Source organism: Stylophora pistillata, chromosome 9 (assembly GCF_964205215.1).
Source record: "Stylophora pistillata chromosome 9, jaStyPist1.2, whole genome shotgun sequence".
Lineage (NCBI taxonomy): Eukaryota > Metazoa > Cnidaria > Anthozoa > Scleractinia > Pocilloporidae > Stylophora > Stylophora pistillata.
In genome coordinates, this window is record NC_142527.1 from 32495239 (window position 1) to 32512555 (window position 17317).

At 44.7% G+C, this 17317-nt stretch overlaps 1 protein-coding gene, 1 long non-coding RNA gene and 1 pseudogene across 3 annotated transcripts; 2 read left to right on the forward strand and 1 right to left on the reverse strand.

Moving 5' to 3' along the window:
- Nucleotides 1–457: 457 nt before the first annotated feature.
- Nucleotides 458–1893, reverse strand: LOC148724338 (uncharacterized). The gene is made up of 2 exons (XR_015991800.1): nucleotides 1480–1893; nucleotides 458–1358 (listed from the first exon to the last, which is right to left on the reverse strand). It is a non-coding gene; the product is annotated as an uncharacterized LOC148724338 (long non-coding RNA).
- A 131-nt stretch (nucleotides 1894–2024) lies between these two features.
- On the forward strand, nucleotides 2025–6643 carry LOC111336174 (uncharacterized). Of its 2 annotated transcripts, none has more exons than XM_022942212.2 (3): nucleotides 2025–2160; nucleotides 4639–5170; nucleotides 5509–6643. In XM_022942212.2, the coding sequence occupies exons 2-3, from the start codon at nucleotides 4669–4671 to the stop codon at nucleotides 6081–6083; spliced, it is 1077 nt and encodes a 358-aa protein (XP_022797947.2). In that variant the 5' UTR covers nucleotides 2025–2160; nucleotides 4639–4668; the 3' UTR covers nucleotides 6084–6643. The 2 variants fall into 2 exon arrangements, with proteins under 2 accessions (XP_022797947.2, XP_022797945.2); XM_022942210.2 differs by lacking the exon at nucleotides 2025–2160 and adding an exon at nucleotides 2182–2630.
- A 1248-nt stretch (nucleotides 6644–7891) lies between these two features.
- LOC148724339 (substance-K receptor-like) lies at nucleotides 7892–8823 on the forward strand (annotated as a pseudogene).
- Nucleotides 8824–17317: the final 8494 nt, after the last annotated feature.

Here is a 17317-nt window from a genome sequence, read left to right on the forward strand (position 1 = left end):
CATGAAAAAATCTTCAAAGAGCAGATTGTCAATGACGAACGTGTCATTTCGTAGAAATGTATTCGTAGGTTTAACTGCATGTCAAACACTCACCTAGGATCCAGTTGTTAAAATATTCCAAGAAAACACACAATCAACGACCAACTTCATCTGTATTACCCTCTAGTTTTAGCGACAAGGTTTCCAAGCATTCCCAGGAAAACACTTAAAAGTAAGGATATTTTCATGCTTAATAATACTGACTTGTTTGTTCACCAGTAAGTTTTCCTTTTTTTAGATTTCGTAAGTCGATTACAGTCTCCCAAATATTTTCATTTCTTCTGAGGATCCTCAACAAAAGATTCTGAGTCTTGAAAGTATTCTTTGCCTGCGAAATTTATCGAAGCTAAATTTTCCGCAAGATTACTCGTAAAAAAATAATGTAATAATACAAATTTCGTGAATTCATGGCAATGTGTGCATGTTTACAACGAGTTTATTCCAAAAGAGCTTTCGCATATTAATTGTCAACCCTGACTTTCATATTTTACAAAATAGATCATGACATCACGACAACTAAGCCTAGGCAGTAAATACGTTCAAATTGAATAACAAACTGAAAATTGATTAATATTTTAGAAAAGTTACCTGACATCAGTTTAGTGAGCAGGATTTTATTTGAGATCTTCGGCTTTTAACTTAGCTTAAGCTTCAGTTCTGCGGCTCGAGATCTTTAATGACAAACAATCCAAACGCTCATATCTATCTAGAATTATCGACTGTGTTGGTGCTGTACACTGTGCTATTATTCAGAAGCTCTATATGAGCCTTTTTATCGTAGATTACTCTGCGTGTACGTGTACGTCATCCCTACTTACTCGTAAACAGTTTCCTAAATGAAACAATTTCAATAGACAACACTTTCTCTAAAATCGTACAAACTACTCCGCTGAAAATTAAAAACACATTCGTACCATTCTGATAACAATTATGTCAAGATGACAAGTCATACACGCATGTTTAGTTCCTTTTACTACTTATTCGCCACAACGCTCTGAACAAGCTGACTGAGTTGATCCAAATGATACAGACCAGCAGACCCTTTCATGATGGTAATGTAAAAAAAGAATCCGTCAGCAGCCATGGATACTGCAACGGCTTTGTCGTCGGTTTTAACTGGAGACAGCTTCCCAGTTTCTGGATTAAAGAACATTGTTTCCTTGTTGGACCACGTCTCCATCTTCGTTTAGTTCAGTCGTTTCGTGCAATCTCACCTCTCTTGCAGAATGTCTTTTGTTGTGAAACTCTTCCTCAGAATTCCTCTAACACTTTCGCTGAATTTCAATGCAAGGGAACTGCAGACGTTCGCATAAACCAGCCTAAAATAACGAATATCACACGATTACGTTCAGTTTCGTGCGGGTGTTTTTGAGAGTGGAATTGTATAATTATAATCTGCCAGGGTAAAACTGTTCCAAGAAACAAAGCACAGCTGTCAACCTCATTTGCTCCGCTCTTTGCTTTGATAAATATGTCATCGGCAGGATGATGTCGTAAACATTCTCAGAAAAAAAGGTCACAATGAGTTTATGTTTAACACTGCACCAGAAATAAAGCGGTGAGTTTTTTTCCGCTTGGTTTTATTCCGTCTGTACGAGGCAATCAAATGATTTTCGATAGGCATAATTTATTATTTCATCCTTTTAACATAAGGAAAGTTGAATGAGTATCAAACTAATCATTCTTTCTCTTTCTTGTCATACTGTGACATTCATTCAAGAAATTCCGCTTTTTCCAGGAAAAGAATCATAATATTAGCAAGAGGAACCCAGTGAAACAAAAAGAAACTGTAAAACTGCAGTTTGTAAGCTTTCGTCACTCGCAACGAAAGAATAGAGTGGTGACAGTTCGAAAATCAGTAGCAAAACCTGCTTGGCAACTGAACATCCCGTCCTAACAAGTTTATTACAGCTTCACGGAAACGATATATATGCATACTTTATAGTCACGGGGATCCCCCTACACGTGACCAAGGAAGGCCACGACATCAATCTTCCCGGAAGTGTAATGTTAATGAATAAGCCTATGAAAGCGTTGCCATGAAAACTTCTAGTGACGGAATGACACCTTAACTGATATTAAGCGTTCTTTCGAAGACCTTTCGCAGATGAGCTACGCGTTGTAAGTATATTGCGGAAGTTGGTTTTCCGGGAAATTGTTTCGAGTGAACTTCATATATTTCATTGTATCTCAACCAATGATCATATAATTCAACCCTATGAAAGTGTTCAACTGGCCTTGGTCAGTCTTTTTGTTATATTCTTTCAAAGTTACAAACCATCAAAATGATGAAAACTGGTACCAGCCACCTTAACTGATCTTAAGCGTTCTTTCGAAGACCCTTCGCAGATGAGCTACGCGTTATAAGTATATTGCGGAAGTTGGTTTTCCGGGAAACTGTTTCGAGTGAAAAACAACCTATCAAAACCATTGAGCTACTTTTAATAAGTGACTGATCCAAGGGTATTACGCGCCTATATTAGTCTGTTGTACAGTGTGAAAGCTTTCTTAGTTGGTGGCACGGTGTACTAAGCAGCTTCCTTGAGGGTACAGCTTTACAGATCTAAGTTTCCGTACCGACAAAACTACAGGTGAGTTCATAGCGAACATAAAGCTGAAAAATTAAGCCGAAACATCAAAACTGAAAGTAGTTCACCGTGTAGTCCATGACGAAGCATGCACTTATAGATTAATTTGACTGACTCCAAACTTTTGTATTTAGCCATCAAATCAGAGACGGTATTCCTACATTAGCACTGCTTCTGTGCTTCATTTGTCATTCCTGAGAGGAACTAAGGCGATAAGTAGTGGTTTTGCTCGCGCGGATTACCGAATGTGTTTAGTGATGAACGACCGCGGCCGGTCAATGCGACGAAAACGCATGCCTTCGAAGTTCACTTATTGCCGAATTCATCTCTATGCGTTTTACTGCAACCTTTTATTTCCACTGCGAAGTATGCACTTTCGAGAGACAAAGCAGATCAAACACCGCTAACCATGACTCCGAGTAAAGTGGCCTAAACTGAGCGTAACCTAAGCGGAACTTGTTGAGTATGGACCCTAAATAAAATCTAAGTGTCGGTGGCACACTTTCGATGCGATCGTTTTGGATATCCCCTCGTTACGCAGTTCCTTCTGTTAGACTTTTTACAACAAGTTTTCCTCTGGGAATTATACCATTTCAAGAGGGAAATGATCATATACATCACTATACCCCGTGAAACTAAAAAGTGCTTTCGTGGCAGCTCTTAATTAGATTCTCAGGAATTCGAAAGCGAAACTGATCAGACTAATTGAGCAAGGAATAACAGCCCCAGTGGTCTTGTCAGAAAGACTGGAAAATCTTTCAAGTTGCTTTATTTTGCACTAAAAGTTCAGATTTTGAGGATAATTTTGTTTCTCAGGCGTACTAGAGTCGTACTGACAAGACTAAAATTCAAGAGACATCTCTGATAAAAGATGAACCGTTAAGCCGGCTTTGAAAAGTTCTTTTTTTTTAAGAAACCCATCACGCAAGTCATGCCAGCTGCAGAGACGCAACTTTCTCTTTCGATTTTAACTTGAATCTCCGGCAAACTCACAATGCAGTGTTTCAATATTACGCCCTATTCAGACCCTGCATCAGCAACAAACGTTACTGTAGGATTTATTATCAATGTTAACCTGCCAGCTCTTTGTAAACTTTGTCCCGAAGAAAATTTGTCTCCTCAACCATGCTATCGAAAAATTCTTTGAATTCTACTCCGCGGCCTTTTTTTACCTGCAACGCAGAATATGCACAGTCCATCTGACCAATGAAGAGAATTACAAAATTACGAGAATGAAAAGTGCCGATGTTTGAAAATTCACCAGCCGTAGTTTGAAAATGAAAAGTTAGCTTTTTTTTCTGTCTGCGTTGGCGTCTGTATGTAAACAACTTTATGCAAATATTCTGCATTGGCCTTTGCACAACTTTCTGTGAGCAGGTTGTTATATTCGCGGGAACAGTGATCAAACAATTCCTTCATCCTAAACATTTTTGCACCATATCAAAATGAGCACTGCAGATCGAGAACAGATCATGGCAACAAACAATCAAGCTTATCTAAAGCATTTCGGATGATGTTTTTACAGATAATGCAAATTAAAACAATAGGTACTTCATAAACTTCGTCAATATCAGACTTCCAAGAAGACAGCAGATGAATAGCGACCTTTCCTGTAAATTAAAATTGTTTCTGACTACGATCGTGTTCATGGGATTATTTCGCAGTGAAATTATCACACGGTTATCAGGTAATTATTGTTTTAGATTGCTTCTGGGAAATCACGCGAAAATCTTAAAAGACTACAAAAAGGAAAAATCATCTCAAAGTAGGTTGTCCATCATATTTCGGTAGGCTTTGCTTTTCGTCTTTTAGTGTATGTACGTAAACAAGTTTATGTAAATGATAGGTCTTGAGGGATAAAAAAAAAAGAAAGAAAAAAGAAAGAAAGAAAGTCAGAAAGAAGAATAAATGCGAGTGGGCCGACATATTTGTTTGGATAGCAAAATCGAATATTGTGCGAATCGATTTTCTCACAACTGATTTTTAATTCATTTGTTTTTTGTGTTACCAGATCAAGTAGTCTTGACCTTTCTCGTGCACGATGAATATAAGCTCGCAATCAGCATTGCTAATTCTGATCCTGTTTGCCGGATTCCAACTCATCAGTGGACAAGTGGGTTCCTGCGAACAGATATCGAATTCGATCCGATCCCAAATCTGCCTGAAAGGAAAGTGTGACCTCCAGTGCGGGAATACTGCGGGCTATTCTCAGTGTGACCAGGTTTGCGTTGTGGAACCCTGCTCCAATATCAGCTGCAGCTCTTCCAGCTGCTATCAGCGGTGCCTGTCAGGAAAGTGTGATTCAATTGAATGTTCCGGCGACGATTGCACTCAGACATGCCTTGGAAACTGCTCTCTGGTGAACTGCACTGTAACATCAAAGTGTAACCAGCACTGCGAGAAGGGGCACTGTGCTTTACTCGCCAGCGGTGCAGGCACAGTTGTCCAAAATTGCGCCGAGAATTGCTCAGATGTGAAGTGTGAGGCTAAAAGCTGTGGGCAAAGCTGCGACGGGGAGAGATGTGGGCTGGGGTGCTCCAAAGGTATGTCCTTAATCGTTGGGTAACTCTTTATATAAAAGAAACTTGCGCAGATTTGTTGAATGACATAAAACCCTCAATTTATGCCACTTACGCAATATCAATTCTGAGAAACAAGAAAAAAATGGTAAAACGGAAAAGAAATAAGAGAGCCACAAATGAGTAGAGGTGGCTTTTGACATTGCTGATCCTGGGAGTAAACAGGCCGCTCGTCGCATGCAAACTTAGTGTAGAACTTAACTTGCTGTTAGTTCTCCCCATAGTTCAGATTTTAGTGCATTCGAAAGGGATATCTGGGAACAACCTAAAACTTAACAAATTTCAATTTTTATGTCTTATAGGCACCAAGGACTGTACACAGAGTTGTAAGGGGCCTTGCAAAATGCAGTGCGAAGCTTCAAAGTGTGAAAGTAACTGCATCGGAGGCAACTGCAACTTGGATTGCATGAACAGCGATTCTGAAATTTGTCAACAAACCTGTGCAAAAGGAGCCTGCGATATCAAGTGCACAGCGAAAAACTGCAAAAGTGATTGCTTGGGAGGCAAATGCGCTCATTTCAAGTGCACTGCTGACCAAGGTAACTGCAGCCAGGTCTGCGAAAAAGACTGCACCAACATGAGATGTAAGGCAAAGGAGTGTCATCAGACCTGCACTGAAGGAAACTGTAAGATGCATTGTGAGACGGGCTCAGACATGTGCATTATGTCCTGTCCTGGTGGAAATTGTTTGTTGGACTGCAACGGAAGTAAGTGTAAACGCGATTGTGAGGGAGGCAGTTGCCAGACAACCGGAACAGGTATAGAAGTCCAGCAGCCAGAGAATACAAAGACTAAAGGAGACGCAACAGGATTGATCTTCACGTATCTGTCCTTCTTACTGCCTGTGTTGTTAGCGCACGTCCTGTCTAGTCACTAATCCTAACCGTTCTGGATAAAAACTTCGACCGAAAGTAACGCTTGTTATACAACACCGTTCTTAATGGCTCGGTTTTTTTTTTTTTCACTAAACACTGTAATTTGAGCATATGACCTACGTATCTGATGAAAAGCTTTGACATAGTTATGAGTGTGTGATCCGCACCGCGGAGCCTAAATACTGCTGATTAATTAGATATTTAAGAAGATGTAACCTGTTGTGTATTAAGGTTCGTTATACCACTATAGAGTTGCGCGTGTACAGACCAAGTGCTCTACACAACTGCTTCATTAGAATACTGATGAACTTAATATACAAAGATAGATATATGGACAATCACGTGACTGCGGTTAAGGGTGTGCTAAACAATAGAATCAAGATTATGTAATGGCTAATGCATTTATCCAATAGGAACAAACACTACACATCCGTTCCTGTTTTAGCTCATGTAAGGCAATACTGTGAATAAAATTCATCAAGGTAAGCATTGATTATTTCCCGGTTAACTCAACTTGATTATCAAGCAGCTAATTAAACATGATTAAGAAAGAGTAAAGCGATCCATTGACTATTAATCAACTGCATCTTACAATATTTTTCATTAGTTTCTGTGAGACATTCCAAACTTCTTTTATCTAAAGGGAACATATGATTTAGTTTTCTTCTTCAAAAACGCACTAATCACGTATCTGCTGTTTCTCACTTTCATATTCATACATCCATAACAAATAAGGTTCGTTCGCGGAAAATACCAAACATACTTTTTGCGCAAAATGGAAACTATCAATACATAGTTGAGTTTGCATCGAACAGCTCGAAAACGAGATTTAGTCACCGCATGTTCTCAAACAAACGCCAGAAAACAGTGTTGGAACACTTGAAAGTTTACCCCTTTCGATAAAAGTTTCATCGCTTATTTTCTTTGACGTGTGTCACGGCTGTCAAGTAATCTATACCTGGGAAATATTTTTCTCCTTGATGAATTTGTTATTTTTGAAGTCGTGTTTTTCATAAAGACAGATGCAAGTTATCGGCCTTCCTGTTTTTCTGTTTCATTTAGCAACTATTGTTTTTAACGTACTTTTAAGGCGTCCATAAGGACTGCGTTAGTAAATTTCTTATCAATTTGCAGAAGTCCCATTCGCAGTATAATATTTTCTTTCAAAATTTTTCCTTCTTGTTCTTCTTTTTTATGATCATTAAGCTCTGATTACAATAGTCGATATATTGGATCTATAGCCAGTGAGGTTGCCGAACTTTCTTCGACCCACCATTAATTCTTCTCCTAAAGTTGTGCTGTTGTAATTAACTTTTAAGATCGCGAGATTTTTAGTTTCTCGTGTACGAAATATTTCCAGAAATCGAATTTACGTAAGACTTTCTCTGTGTAACTAACTCTTTTTTCATTGCCATGTTTACAAACTGAGCATACATATGGTTCTGTTGATGGGGTAGCCAGATCATCTGACGCACGTAGGTCTGCCAAACATTAATGATTTACAAATGAAGCCTTACATCGATAGCAGACTCACTGGCGCCAAATTATACCCAGAGCGATCATGTGCGCTGACGGCCAGAGACCAAATCCTCTCAGTTTAGGTCGGTCTGCTAAGATTCCACGAATTTGCGCGATGAACATAAATTGTACTTAGCTTGTTTGCCGCCAGTGCGTGGATTCTGCTAAAGCCATATAATTTTCGAGTTTTAACCATAATCCATATATATTATTCTAGATCTGAAATTTGAATGAAAATGGTTCTCTTTTCATTGTTCTAAATAAATCCAGCTGACTTGTCAAATTCATCCTTAGCTGACGTTTCGATCGTTTCTGGGCTATCATCTTCCCATTTCGAAGACGACCATCGTTCTTTGCAGCCTGATTCATGCTCGGTGTCACCTGGGGGACTTCGCTGGCAGTAATGACTCCTTTTCTGTACGCGCAAAGGGTCGTAGTTGGGCCCCAAGGGTACGAGAAGTGTATCGAAGTTTAGGCCCCCGCTTTTAACCCCCAAACTGCGGCAAAGGACTACACCTTGGTGCTGTTCATGACATTGTACGTCTTTCCGTCACTTACAATGCTCTTCATGTATTCATTTATTGTCTCTAAACTATGGAAAAGGCAAATTCCGGGTTTTCGTTCGAGCCGAGACGAGATCAGAACGCGCACATTGAGAAAAAAAGTCGTCAAAAGCTTATAACTCTATTCTGTGTATGTTGGCTGCCTCTTCACGTGTACCTGTTTATAGTTTACTTCGCCTCTGATAGAATACCCTGTTTTGACTCCTCCATGAGCTTTTATTTCACTTCGCTGTTCTTGGGACATGCAAAATTGGCCATAAACCCATATTTATACGCTTTATTTCATCGGAAATATCGGGAAGGGTTCAAAGCGGCTTGGACATGTTCCGCTATTATCCCGGATGATATGGGTTTTAGCAGGACTTACAACCGCCGTCGAAGCTCGTCAAATATCACGTGGTTAACAAGATCTGACAGATCGACGATGATCGGCCGTCGCTTCAGCACCGCTGCCATTAGCGAAAAACGCCGTCTAAGTACAGTTACCATTGTCGAAAAACGCCGTTATAGTACGGTTGCCATACCAAGAACTACTAGGAATGCTTTGTCAAGAAAACAAGGCACGGTTACAAATCCTGTCAGCGTCTAGTCATACCGACGAACTAAACAAGTTTACTAGATGGTTGTACATCTTTGAGACAAAGCTATGATTTTCCAACAATGTTACTTAAAAATCGCGTAGTTTTTCTACGAGTACTACAGTACCAACTTCTCTTTGCTTCAGTTTTACCAACTTAAAATTTGATTTTTCTCCCCTCATCAGAACAATATTTTGTGGTTTTCTTTGGTCACTTCGTACACCATAGAGAAACGACTTGAGCCGAGAAAAACTAAAAATGGTAAAACATTTATACTCGATGTTAACCAATGTTATTTTCGCACAATCTTCTTCTTGCTTAATCTTTTCGCTCCCAGAAGTGATCAGAAAGGAAGTTCTACTCATCACTATTGACACACTTTCAAGCAGTAAATGTGATGAGGGGAAAGAAAACTATCAACAAGGGAATTTGTTTGATTGACACCAAATTCTCAGAGATAGAGTTATTAGAGATGTAACACAGACAGTATAGAGAATTGATATTCAGATCATGGGAGTGACTGGGTCAACGGTCCGGACAGATAGCAAAAAAGTCATCGCCTAATTCTTTTAGCTTTTTAAGCTATGGTGAAAAAAAGAAGTAAGATTTTAAAATAGAAACCTTCCTTGATACATACGTAGGTTTAAATCTATCATTGTCTATAAAGTATCTTAGAATTATGTACAAGGATAATAAATAATCAAATAATCAAAACCCGAAGAGCAAATGTTATGGGCATCTTTGAATTTATACTTAGGTTTTTTTTTTTTAACAAGAATTTCTTGAACACTGCCTGCAATCTGTCATTTTCCCTACCCTCTAAGTAAGGTGTCCGCCATGTAAAATCTCTTCGGTAATGTAATCTTTCTGGCTGTCCCGTGTCAGTTTTCCAGAAGTTCTCCTAATGGCCAGGTTAATTAATAGCAAGAGTTTGGCGAGAGTTTTTTAAAAGTCGTATCACACCTGACTGCGCCTTCGACTTCCATTTGCTAGAGACTGGAGATTTTTTCCCACCGTTTCTTTTTACCGATTAGATTCGATTGTGGTAAGAACCTCCATGCTGGAAAGGAGTGGAGCGTAGTCGCGACGTAAGTGCAATTTTCATAGACCACTTCTATAAATGGCGGCCGGATTAATATTCTTTTGTTTAAATTAAAATTAGCCCTTCTGGCCTCGTTCTCCCGTTCAAAATTCAAAAGAATACATTATCTCAAGCGACGCCAGAAGGGCTAATTTCAATTTAAACAAAAGAATATTAATCCGGCAGCCATTTATGAAAGTGGTCTATACATTTCCGTGAAATGGACCTCATTTTGCCACTTTCTTCATAATTTCCACACTTGAACTTCGCTTTATATTTACCCTCCATTCCGTCATAAAACCCCCCTAATTTAGCAGTATCTTAATACAAATGTCGGAAAAGCTTCGATTACCTGTAGGTGATAACCTTTAATCTTTAATAATATTTAATAATCTTTAAGAAGAAAAAAATATACTAAGAGTTTCAAAATAATATCATAAAAAAATAACAGCGTGTTGATTTTAGCAAGAAAAAATCAGCCAAAATAAGTCCCATAATGCAAACTCGAGTAGAAAACAAACTACTACCTTCTTGTTGAATTTAAACTCGTGGTGCACGGATGTGCCACAGCTTTAAAACTGGTTTCTTGTTCAGAAACACATGATTCACGTATTAGACAAAACCACGAAACTGCTTCCTTGTTTAAAGACACAACTGATGCAAAAACGAGTCAAAACAGTATCTGTGTGAACTGTTTAAAGCACACTCTAAAAGCAAACAGAACGAGGCTGGTTAGTATAGAATACGATCTACAATTATACTAGCTTCTTGTAAAGTTAAGCCGATAAAGCATCCAAATTCGACTCCGAGCAGTCTGGGGTTTGAATTCTCATGGAGAAACAAATTTCGTGTCATATGCACTTTAAGGTTACTTCCTACTTCGCGGGTGTCCTTCGGGAAAAAATTCGTACGCGCGCTAGTTTGAAGAAAACCCTAACAAACTATACATCAAAACAAAGCTTAATAGTGCAGTTTACGATACAAATGTAATTTAGGTAATTTTTTCATTTAGGAAGTGTCAGGAGCCGGCAAGGCGTGAAACAACCGAGGGTCCTTCTATTGAATCTATCGGGTATCGGATCCCGCGGCACGAGAAAAATGGCTGCACAGTCTCATTCAAAAGGCATCAATCAACAGAAGGGTGTCAGGCTCTTCCGATATTCTGATCGGTTGTCTAGATATTCGCTTCTAAAGTTAGAATAGCGAAAAATATGCGTAGTCTCTTGCGTAAGTGGACACCACGTAAAAAGTATTTCAAATATTAAAATTTCCTGACACACTTTTGTTCGTGATCATCTCAGGAATGTGTTGGCGAAATTTCACGAAAATCGGTCAAATCTACACACCCTATAAATTCGCTCAAAGTGGATGTATTCCTCTCAAAATCGAATGCGAGATTTTAGCTTCTAAAGGTTTGTAAACAACTAGCGCCACACCAGGAGATTATCTCGCCTCCTAAAACCGCTAACCAATGAGAGGACGAAACCTCCCAGCGTCAGTGACAATGGATCAAGATTTTCCCGGGAAAAGTATCGCGTAGCATTCAAAGGCCCCGTCCACACGAAGACGATTGTAAACGCAAACGCTAGTAAACGGAAACTTTTTTATGCGTTTAGGCCTTCCGTCCACACGAAGACGATCAAAACGCTCACCGTAAACGCATAAATTCGAAAACGCTCTACAAAGTGGATAAATTTGAAAACGCCGTTTATGCGTCTTCGTGTGGACGGCCGTAAACGTATATTTTCGTAAACGCTGTGAAAACGCTAACGTCAGATGTTAGCGCCAGTCTCTTTTATCGAGTGCATTTCCAACATGGCGTACACACGAGTGTTGAGCTGTGTCGTTAATGATATTTGGCACCAACGTTTTCATGTTAAAGATAAACCAAAGTTTTCAGGTATGGCTTAACAATTATTCCCCGAAGGCGAGGTGAATATCATCAAATAATCCCCAAGACGAAGTTGTGGGGATTATTCGAAAATATTCACTGAACCTGAGGCGGATAATTGTTTTAGTATAGTTTCAGAGCTGAGTAACAGAAATTTCTAAACTCATAATATTTAAGTAACATTTATTAATATTTTATTTCATTTTGGTGGCGTTGTCATGCGTTTCGTGGAAGTGGAAGGCGTAAGTACAAGGCTCACCGCCTTCTTTAGCACATGTGCCTCATAGTGCACAGCCTCTCACTCGCAGGCGTGCCACTACGGCTGCCGTGATTTGGCAGGAGGTGCGCGCCTACTCCCCAACTCCCCTGGGACTATCTACTGCACCCGGGAATAAGTTTTGGACGCGTGGTGATGTGTTTCGTGTAAGTGGCAGGCGTGAGTACAAGACTCACCGCCTTCTTTAGCACATGTGCCTCATAGTGCATAGCCTCTCACTCACAGGCGTGCCACTACGGCTCCCGTGATTTGGCAGGAAGTGCGCGCCTACTCTCCAACTCCCCTGGGACTATCTAGTGCACGCGGGAATCCGTTTTGGCCGCGTGGTGATGTGTTTCGTGGAAGTAGCAGGCGTGAGTACAAGGCTCACCCCTTCCTCTTGCACAGCCTCTCACTCTCACGCATGCCACTCCGTCGCCCGTGATTTCCCGGAGTTGCGCGTCTATTGCCGAGGTTCCCGTGGGTCTAGTGCACCTGGGGTTTCATTTTGATGGCATTGCCATGCGTTTCGTGGAAGTGGCAGGCGTGAGAACAAGGCTCACCGCCTTCTTTAGCACATGTGCCCCATAGTGCACAGCCTCTCACTCGTAGACGTGCCACCACGGCTCCCGTGACTTGCAGGAGGTGCGCGCGTACCCCCCAACTCTCCTGGGACTATCTAGTGCACGCGGGAATCCATTTTAGCCGCGTGGTGATGTGTTTCGTGGAAGTAGCAGGCGTAAGTACAAGGCTGACCCCTTCCTCTTGCACAGCCTCTCACTCTCACGCATGCCACTCCGTTTCCCGTGATTTCCCGGAGTTGCGCGTCTATTGCCGAGGTTTCCCAGGGTCTAGTGCACCTGGGATTTCATTTTGGTGGCGTTGTCATGCGTTTCGTGGAAGTGGCAGGCGTGACTACAAGGCTCCCCGCCTTCTTTAGCACATGTGCCTCATAGTGCACAGCCTCTCACTCGCAGGCGTGCCACTACGGCTCCCGTGATTTGCAGGAAGTGCGGGCCTACTCCCCCACTCTCCTGGGACTATCTAGTGCACCCGGGAATAAGTTCTGGCCGTGTGGTGATGTGTTTCGTGGAAGTGGCAGGCGTGAGTACAAGACTCACCGCCTTCTTTAGCACATGTGCCTCACAGTGCACAGCCACTCACTGGCAGGCGTGCCACTACGGCTCCCGTGATTTGGCAGGAGGTGCGCGCCTACTCTCCAACTCGCCTGGGACTATCTAGTGCACCCGGGAATTCGTTTTGGCCGCGTGGTGATGTGTTTCGTAGAAGTAGCAGGCGTGAGTACAAGGCTCACCCCTTCCTCTTGCACAGCCTCTCACTCTCACGCATGCCACTCCGTCGCCCGTTATATCCCGGAGTTGCGCGTCTATTGCCGAGGTTCCCCTGGGTCTAGTGCACCTGGGATTTCATTTTGGAGGCGTTGTTATGCGTTTCGTGGAAGTGGCAGGCGTAAGTACAAGGCTCACCGCCTTCTTAAGCACATGTGCCTCATAGTGCACAGCCTCTCACTCGGAGGCGTGCCACCACGGCTCCCGTGACTTGCAGGAGGTGCGCGCCTACCCTTTAACTCCCCTGGGACTATCTAGTGCACGCGGGAATCCATTTTAGCCGCGTGGTAATGTGTTTCGTGGAAGTGGTAGGCGTGAGTTCGAGGCTCACCCCCTTCTTTTGGAGAGCCTCCCAATCTCACACGTGCCAATCCGGCGCCCGTGATTTGCCGGAGGTTCGCACCTACTCCACGACTTTCCTGGGATTATCTAGTGCACCCGAAGATCCATTTTGGCCGCGTTGTCATGTGTTTGGTGGAAGTAGCAGGAGTAAGTACAAGACTCACCGCCTTCTTTAGCATATGTGCCTCACAGTGCACAGCCTCTCACTCGCAGGCGCTTCACTACGGCTCCCTTAATTTGGGAGGAGGTGCGCGCCTACTCTCCAACTCCCCTGGGACTATCTAGTGCACCCGGGAATCCGTTTTGGCCGCGTGGTGATGTGTTTCGTGGAAGTAGCAGGCGTGAGTACATGGCTCACCCCTTCCTCTTGCACAGCCTCTCACTCTCACGCAGGCCACTCCGTCACCCGTGATTTCCCGGAGTTGCGCGTCTATTGCCGAGGTTCCCCTGGGTCTAGTGCACGTGGGATTTCATTTTGGTGGCGTTGCCATGCGTTTCGTGGAAGTGGCAGGCGTGAGTACAAGGCTCACCGCCTTTTTTAGCACATGTGCCTCAGAGTGCACAGCCTCTTACTCGCAGGCGTGCCACTACGGCTCCCATGATTTGGCAGGAGGTGTGCGCCTACTGTCCAACTCCCCTGGGACTATCTAGTGCACCCAGGAATCCGTTTTGGCCGCGTGGTGATGTGTTTCGTGGAAGTAGCAGGCGTGAGTACGAGGCTGACCCCATCCTTTTGCACAGCCTCTCACTCTCACGCATGCCACTCCGTCGCCCGTGATTTCCCGGAGTTGCGCCTCTGTTGCCGAGGTTCCCCTTGGTCTATTGCACGTGGGATTTCATTTTGCTGGTGTTGCCATGCGTTGCCTGGAAGTGGCAGGCGTGAGTACAAGGCTCACCGCCTTCTTTAGCACCTGTGCCTCATAGTGCACAGCCTCTCACTCGTAGGCGTGCCACCACGGCTCTCGTGACTTGCAGGAGGTGCGCGCCTACCTCCCAACTCTCCTGGGACTATCTAGTGCACGCGGGAATCCATTTTAGCCGCGTGGTGATGTGTTTCGTGGAAGTAGCAGGCGTGAGTACAAGGCTGACCACTTCCTCTTGCACAGCCTCTCACTCTCACGCATGACACTCCGTTGCCCGTGATTTCCCCGAGTTGCGCGTCTATTACCGAAGTTCCCCTGGGTTTAGTGCACCTGGGATTTCATTTTGGTGGCGTTGTCATGCGTTTCGTGGAAGTGGCAGGCGTGACTACAAGGCTCACCGCCTTCTTTAGCAGATGTGCCTCATAGTGCACAGCGTCTCACTCGCAGGCGTGCCACTACGGCTCCCGTGATTTGGCAGGAGGTGCGCGCCTACTCTCCAACTCCCCTGGGACTATCTAGTGCACCCGGGAATCCGTTTTGGCCGCGTGGTGATGTGTCTCGTGGAAGTAGCAGGCGTGAGTACAAGGCTCACTCCTTCCTCTTGCACAGCCTCCCTCCCTCTCACGCATGCCACTCTGTCGCTCGTGATATCCCGGAGTTGCGCGTCTATTGCCGAGGTTCTCCTGGGTCTACTGCACCTGGGATTTCATTTTGGAGGCGTTGTCATGCGTTTCGTGGAAGTGGCAGGCGTGAGTACAAGGCTCACCGCCTTCTTTAGCACATGTGCCTCATAGTGCACAGCCTCTCACTCGGAGGCGTGCTACCACGGCTCCTGTGACTTGCAGGAGGTGCGCGCCTACCCTTCAACTCCCCTGGGACTATCTAGTGCACGCGGGAATCCATTTTAGCCGCGTGGTTATGTGTTTCGTGGAAGTGGTAGGCGTGAGTTCGAGGCTCACCCTCTTCTTTTGGAGAGCCTCCCACTCTCACACGTCCCACTCCGTCGCCCTTAATTTGCAGAAGGTGCGCGCCTACTCCCCGACTCTCCTGGGATTATCTAGTGCACCCGAGAATCCATTTTGGTCGCGTTGTCATGTGTTTAGTGGACGTAGCAGGAGTAAGTACAAGATTCACCGCCTTCTTTAGCATATGTGCCTCACAGTGCACAGCCTCTCACTCGCAGGCGTGCCACTACGGCTCCCGTGATTTTGCAGTAGGTGCGCGCCTACCCTTCAACTCCCCTTGGACTATCTACTGCACCCGGGAATAAGTTTTGGCCGCGTGGTGATGTGTTTCGTGGAAGTGGCAGGCGTGACTACAAGGCTTAGCCCTTACACCTTGCACAGCCTCTCACTCTCACGCATGCCACTCCGTCGTCCGTGCTTTCCCGGAGTTGCGCGTCTATTGCCGAGGTTTTCCTTGGTCTAGTGCACATGGGATTTCATTTTGGTGGCGTTGTCATGCGTTTCGTGGAAGTGGCAGGCGTGAGTACAAGGCTCACCGCCTTCTTTAGCACATGTGCCTCATAGTGCACAGCCTCTCACTCGCAGGCGTGCCACTACGGCTGCCGTGATCTGGCAGGAAGTGCGCGCCTACTCCCCAACTCCCCTGGGACTATCTAGTGCACTCGGGAATCCGTTTTCGCCGCGTGGTGATGTGTTTCGTGGAAGTAGCAGGCGTGAGTACAAAGCTCACCCCTTCGTCTTGCACAGCCTCTCACTCGCACGCATGCCACTCAGTCGCCCGTGATTTTCCGGAGTTGCGCGTCTATTGCCGAGGTTTGCCTGGGTCTAGTGCACCTGGGATTTCATTTTGGTGGCGTTGTCATGCGTTTCGTGGAAGTGGCAGGCGTGAGTACAAGGCTCACCGCCTTCTTTACCACATATGCCTCATAGTGCACAGCCTCTCACTCGCAGGCGTGCCACTACGGCTGCCGTGATCTGGCAGGAGGTGCGCGCCTACTCCCCAACTCCCCTGGGAGTATCTACTGCACCCGGGATTAAGTTTTGGCCGCGTGGTGATGTGTTTCGTGGAAGTGGCAGGCGTGAGTACAAAGCTCAGCCCTTACACCTTGCACAGCCTCTTACTCTCACGCATGCCACTCCGTCGCCCGTAGTTTCCCGGAGTTGCGTACTTGTGGTAGGCGTGAGTACAAAGCTCAGCCCTTACACCTTGCACAGCCTCTTACTCTCACGCATGCCACTCCGTCGCCCGTACTTTCCCGGAGTTGCGCGTGTATTGCCGAGGTTTCCTTGGGTCTAGTGCACCTGGGATTTCATTTTGGTGGCGTTTTCATGCGTTTCGTGGAAGTGGCAGGCGTGAGTACAAGGCTCACCGCCTTCCTTAGCACAGGTTCCTCATAGTGCACAGCCTCTCACTCGCAGGCGTGCCACTACGGCTGCCGTGATGTGGCAGGAGGTGTGCGCCTACTCCCCAACTCCCCTGGGACTATCTACTGCACCCGGGAATAAGTTTTGGCCGCGTGGTGATGTGTTTCGTGGAAGTGGCAGGCGTGAGTACAAGACTCACCTTCTTCTTTAGCACATGTGCCTCACAGTGCACAGCCTCTAACTCGCAGGCGTCCCACTACGGCTGCCGTGAGTTGGCATGAGGTGCGCACCTACTCCCCAACTCCCCTGGGAGTATCTACTGCACCCGGGAATAAGTTTTGACCGCGTGGTGATGTGTTTCGTGGAAGTGGCGGGCGTGACTACAAGACTCACCGCCTTCTTTAGCACATGTGCCTCATAGTGCACAGCCTCTCACTCGCAGGCGTGCCACCACGGTTGCCGTGA

Bases quoted from the DNA above. Each gene is read 5' to 3' on its own strand.
- LOC111336174 (XM_022942212.2), top strand. From the start codon at position 4,669: ATGAATATAAGCTCGCAATCAGCATTGCTAATTCTGATCCTGTTTGCC. The intron at 5,171-5,508 runs GTATGTCCTTAA...TATGTCTTATAG, and splicing joins TGGGCTGGGGTGCTCCAAAG to GCACCAAGGACTGTACACAG.